We start from the raw sequence: 6250 nt of genomic DNA, 5'->3' as shown, positions 1-6250 counted from the left end.
TGAATGATTTTTACACAACAACCAGTCTTACCACAGAAAATGTGTTCGGGACCTGCAAAGGTGATAACGTCCTTAGTTGCTCTTTCATTTGTTAATTACCATTTTGTTTTGAATGATTTTTACACAACAACCAGTCTTACCACAGAAAATGTGTTCGGGACCTGCAAAGGTGATAACGTCCTTAGTTGCTCTTTCATTTGTTAATTACCATTTTGTTTTGAATGATTTTTACACAACAACCAGTCTTACCACAGAAAATGTGTTCGGGACCTGCAAAGGTGATAACGTCCTTAGTTGCTCTTTCATTTGTTAATTACCATTTTGTTTTGAATGATTTTTACACAACAACCAAAAATCACTAAGAATCAGTTTGAAAATATATGACATACTTTTAACCCTTTGTACGTGGGTCGTGGGGTCGAAGTGCTCATGCTACAACCTTTTACAGAGAGACATTCAACACAGTGTTATGTATTTGATGGTTAGAATTACTAACTAATCATTTTCCCCTACACTGCCGATTCAATGATAATACGTAGTAGAGATGAACAATTACCAGATACAGCGTACGGGGATACTGAAAAAAAAAGTGTGTATATGCATTGTGGAGGTTCGAGAAGTACAATGGACATAAGTATCCACGTTCTTGACGTGAACACCACCTTGCACATCATTAATTCACAAACATATCTTGAGTACAAATACCTTTGTAACACGTTTTTTTGTGTTGTGCAGAACAGTGTTATACATTTTACTACAAGCTTGCCACATTTCACAGACATACAAACAGTAAATTGAGAATTATTTTCAACATCACTTCTCCTAGGATTAGTCAAATGGACCGACTTCTTGTACATTTCATTAATACTGTACAAATACCTTTATGTTTTGCATTAGCTTATTGATTCCAATCTTTGGATTTCAACAGTGCACTGAAATTCTAGCATTTTACAAACTTTTTTTTTCTAAGTTCTAATATTTATATAATTTCTTATGCTAACATTCTCAAGTATTATTAATATTACTATATAATACTATAATATATTATACTAATATTCTCCAAATTGTTAATTAATTAATCACAAAACTATAGACTGAAAACAATTCAGCAAGTCTTACCAAATTTTTTTTGTTATATCTCACTGCTATAGTTCTTTGACTTGTATTTCACTATTAATTAATATACAGCAACAAGTTTAATTTTTTTTACACTCACCTTCAACATTGCCTGTTGGTCTTCACTATATTCTACTTGTGCTGTGGCTAAATTGATGAGGCCCCTTTCAACAGGATCCTTTTCTGATTTGTATATAAAAACGTATGGACGATGGACTACCTACATCAACAGAAACGGTTTACTTACAAAGAACATTCAAAGTGAAAAAAGGGATCATAAAGAGTGACTTCATTAAAAAAAATCACAAGTTTTACATGTTAGTAACACTAAGCCACACCTGTAGGAGTTTTATCAGCTTCAATTTACACTTAACCTTAATACGATGTGGTCCTCTGATAATTTCCAGAAAGTTTCTCTGATCAAACTATGTAATAAACAAATTAATACTTTTACTGGTTGTATTTTATGTACTAAAATAAGAGTTATTAAACTGTATCAAAGGCTGTATCATCATCACCATTTTAACTTTCATTTATTTGTAATTGGTGACAGTTATTATAAATAACACTTTTAAACTGTGGGGACTTTGATGAAAAAGAGACAATTATTTAAAGCTCTGGATACAACTGTGACAACCAACAGTGTAATGAACATTTGTATATACGTTTGACTTGTTTTAATATATTATTTTAAAACAGGTGGACTGTGTGCTGTTTATATATTGTTGAAATTTATCGCCAACGAGTCACAGACACCTACTGTAAAGAAGCTAGCCCATACATAAAACCTGATACAGAGCTTCACATACTTAGTTAGCATTAGAGCTGCATGTAATTAATGTCAGAGCTACACATACTTAGTGTCAAAGCTACATGTTCTTAGTACCAGAACTAAAAATTCTTATCCATAACTGTGTCCAGAATTATTAGAATAAATGACTAGTTGAAGATTTAATCTGACCAGAAGAAAATTTAAATCCTCACCTAAGTACTGTAGTTTAACTTTTCTTTGATAAGTGATAAATTACCAATGTGTGAATGGTTACTTTTACCAAAAATGTTTCTTATATACAAGATTTAGCCTCATTCTCCATAACAAGGACAAAGCCTTTAATTAATCCTCATGTAATAGCCAAGAAAAACAAACAGAGGTGCAGAACTTGTCTTTTGGTTACAATTGTTCAAAAGGTCAGTAAGTAGGCAAAACCTAATAACATTTATTTTGGGTGAAAAAAAAAAATTTACTGATATATAGTTAGTGAAATATATATTTGAATTACCACATGTATGAAATAGTTTTTGAAAAATACGTCCAAAGTACATAAAAAAAAAAAGGTTCCTACCACCCAGCACTGAATTACTACATGTATGAAATAGTTTTTGAAAAATACGTCCAAAGTACATAAAAAAAAACAGGTTCCTACCACCCAGCACTTGACCCAACCATTGGTCTTGTCATCCAGACAGTTCAGATAGCCCTTACGAGAGACGACTGGACTGACCCGGATTTCTTCGACTTCAGGTACATAAATAGGTTTGCCTGGTGGATAGTTCATCGCAGAACTGACAGAGATTGGCTTCAGGCCAGATGGTGGTCCTGGTATGTAAGAGGAGTCCTGGGCCTCAGGTAGGAAAAGGCGTGATTTGTCTGGAGTTAATGCTCTGAAAATAACAAATATTTTGCATCATATTTTTTTTCTTACCTGATACAGTTACAACATATTTATTTTTAAGATTCTTATGCTACAAAATTTATGTATATAAATTACCTTATTTAATTTTGGATGACAGTAGAAAACTCGAGTTGCACTTGTATCTTAACAATAACAAAATATTTTAATTCAGTTAGTTCAATAATGTTACCATCACCAATAGTCTGATGTCTTTAAATCCCTAACAATGTTACCATGCTTTGTGAATAATAACTCTATTGTCACAGGCTGGATGGGATCAGTATTGTTAGGTTTATTCAATAGCCAGTTACGATACAACAACGACAGAGACTGTGTTGTAAAATGTAATCAACAATGAGTACAACCGATTTTAAAATCACATATGTTTAATAAGAAAGAGTCTTCTTACAACTTTCAAAACACTTACTCTTGAGATGATGATGATGTCATACTAGAGTTGAGGCTAGATGATCCAGATGATATAACATCAACTTCTTCTGAAGGACTGGTAACATTCTCCTATAATGATGTGTAATAAAAACTAAATTTACCACCGACAATTAGCTTTATAATATATATGGAAAATCAATACTCAAACAGGCAAGCAAACAAAGTCAAAAGGAAGGACTGCATTAAAAAACAGCAAATCCAAACCTGTGATAAATGACATCCAAATAAACAAAAACAAGCCCAAACAAAAATCAAATCAAACACGCTGCACAAATCAAGAGGATCTCCAGGGTACAGGCTATAATGTGGGATATAAAATGTGCCCTAGATTTTGGAGGTGACTACAGAAGTAGGATCAACATTGCAGTGGAGATACACCGTCTATCAGTCTTAACCTCTGTTCACCAGTCTAATGTGAAGAAATTCAAAAAATGAAAATAAAATAATCAAAAGAAATAGAAATTAGGAGAGCGAGATGTGGGTGTTCAAGTCAGCAATGTCCCACATCTATATCACCATTCACTGCCCACAACGTCCCACATCTATATCACCATTCACTGCCCACAACGTCCCACATCTATATCACCATTCACTGCCCACAACATCCCACATCTATATCAACCCTTCACTGCCTACAGACAGTTGTGGGATGATGACTGTCTCCAAAGTAAAAGAAAATAAAGAAAGAAAGAAAAAAAGAAAATTAAATAAGGTACTACCACTTGGGGGTAAGTAAGATATATGAAGGATTGTTATACAATAATTATACTATACAAATAACAAAATATCTAAGTAAGCCTTAGAATACATTATTTTATTCAAATAGCCAGAAAAATTTCAACAGTATATGGTTACTCAGAATAAACAAACTTTTAGCCAGGTCACAGAGATTTCTAAATAGCAATCAGTATGCATTTTCAACAAAAATGTATAATCATTAATCTTATTTTGTACACAAATGCTGTTATAAAATCAATACTAGATCTACTTCATGGAGGATTATTTCTTTAAGCAACTGTACTTGCTCCAGAAATTAATGCCTTTTATTTTATGTATTAATTGACAAAACCTGATCGTGATCAGTTAAAAAGTAATAAAGAAAGTAGTTTAAAAATAACCAATTCAGAAATAATGAGAACAAGTTACTCACCTTTTTGGTACTGACAGCAGGAGAAGGCTTAGAAGGTATGTGACTCTGAATCAGATGAACACATTTGGTGGTGAGCTCCTTTTCCCGTTCGTTCATCTCCCACGGTTCATATACTGACTCGTCAATCGTTCGACCCTGAGAACTGGGAGACAGTAAAGTCTGAGGTTGGTTTACTGGTGGTCTACTTCCTTCCACACACGCCTTGGCTACCAAGTTACAAGCTTCTTTCTCCAGCTTGCTGATCTCTTGGTGATAGTTAGGACCATGGTCAATACCCAGCTTTTCGCGAAGTAACAGGAGATGACGAACCTTCTCTACCTACAGCAGAGCCGATCAAAAAACATGTCTCAAAGAATACTTACACACATAAACACAAAATGCTAACACTTTTTACTTTAATACCAGGTGAACTGTGCTATTATGTTTACTTAAACTCAGTTTAAGTCCATCATTATAAAGAAAAATCTATTACCTGATAGACTTAAACCAAGGGTTGAATGATCAAAATACTACAGTTCACCTATTATTAAGTCTACATACATATCTGTGCACATGCAATGACGTGTCTGGCATTTTATCAAACTTTCAAGTGAAAAAAAAACGTGATGTAATTAAAAATTAGGAACCAGCATTCAGTGTTGGCTTTCACATATAAAGCGTTTTCAACTACAGTAAGTAAGAAATTTGAAGTACAGTTATGTTATCCTGGTGGTAGTGATATTTTCCACAATGGCTTATTTACTCTGCTTCTTATCATCAACAACAGAATTATACTTTACATATTGTATCTACATTCTTATTTTTACAGTTCAAATCTAATAACAAAATTATACTTGTGGTAATTAGGTTACAAAATTCTATTCCAGTTAAAATATGTTAAATTTTTAATGCACGGAATATATGGAACTGTTAAAAAATACAGAAATGTTAAATTAGCACTCGTACAATAGAAACAACTCTTTTTATTGTCAGTTTTAAAATCACTTTAACAATAACCATACTTCCTCCAGTCGAGTAAGTTTTTCTAACTCCCACTGGTGATCAAATATGAGAGAATCACCACGAGGGCGCCACCCGTGTAGATTTTCTTCACCTCTGACGTATGTCGAGGACGTGTCGAGCACCCGTCTTTGACGACGCTGAACTCCTAAAAAAAAAAGGAAAGTTATAGATAATCTAAAAAAATAATAACATTCTAAGAATACTAAGTTCAGTAGCACTTTGCCAATTGTATAAATTTGGCTTCTTTTGAAGAATTAGAAGAATCTCTTTCACCCACAGCATAGCCTCGTGTTTAGCTGTACTGATCACGTTGAATGTGTAGGTGGATGGGACCACATCTCATTCAGTTAGTGCAGGGATTCACAAATTGTGGTACGCGTACCATTGATGGTATGTGGAGCTAATGTCGGTGGTATGCAAAAAAATGAATGTAAAAATGATAAAATTTGTAATAAGCTCAATTTGAGCTTCCCGAGTACATATACACACTGCTGTCTTCACTTCTAGAATCGCCCTTCACATGCATAGACTTGTCAGTGTGTTCTTCCCTTCAAACTGACTAAAATCATACCAGATGTTTTCAGTTATGCCAGAACAAAATCAGTTACATATTTCCCATTTAATAGGTAAGTGTTAAGAATATAAATTTTTGCTACTGAATTTTTTATTTGTTTTAATTAGGCCCAGGTTTGTACTTCAAAAAAAAATTAAAACAAGCATGAAAAGTTTGAGAAACACTGACTTAGTGCATGCTGAATAATGCCAACAATCAACAAAAGTGCTACTTTTACTCATAACAATTCATGATGTAATAATAATTCATGATTGTGTGGCAGCTAAGCATCGGTAGAATTATCGA

At 33.5% G+C, this 6250-nt stretch overlaps 1 protein-coding gene across 10 annotated transcripts in view; it reads right to left on the bottom strand.

Moving 5' to 3' along the window:
• Nucleotides 1-6250, bottom strand: part of LOC106470662 (kinesin-like protein unc-104) — a 91463-nt gene continuing 85213 nt past the window's right edge. For all 10 annotated transcript variants that reach the window (XM_022399291.1, XM_022399299.1, XM_022399300.1 and 7 more), the window contains 6 exons: nucleotides 5391-5536; nucleotides 4390-4707; nucleotides 3217-3308; nucleotides 2541-2778; nucleotides 1217-1336; nucleotides 1-270 (listed from right to left, as the gene is read on the bottom strand). In XM_022399291.1, the coding sequence (XP_022254999.1) occupies nucleotides 229-270; nucleotides 1217-1336; nucleotides 2541-2778; nucleotides 3217-3308; nucleotides 4390-4707; nucleotides 5391-5536 (956 nt within the window). In that variant the 3' untranslated portion in view covers nucleotides 1-228. The remainder of the gene's footprint in view (nucleotides 271-1216; nucleotides 1337-2540; nucleotides 2779-3216; nucleotides 3309-4389; nucleotides 4708-5390; nucleotides 5537-6250) is intronic.

The sequence above is a fragment of the Limulus polyphemus genome, unplaced genomic scaffold (assembly GCF_000517525.1).
Source record: "Limulus polyphemus unplaced genomic scaffold, Limulus_polyphemus-2.1.2 Scaffold4149, whole genome shotgun sequence".
Lineage (NCBI taxonomy): Eukaryota > Metazoa > Arthropoda > Merostomata > Xiphosura > Limulidae > Limulus > Limulus polyphemus.
Note: the sequence above shows the minus strand (reverse complement) of the source record. Positions and strands in the feature narration are given on the sequence as shown.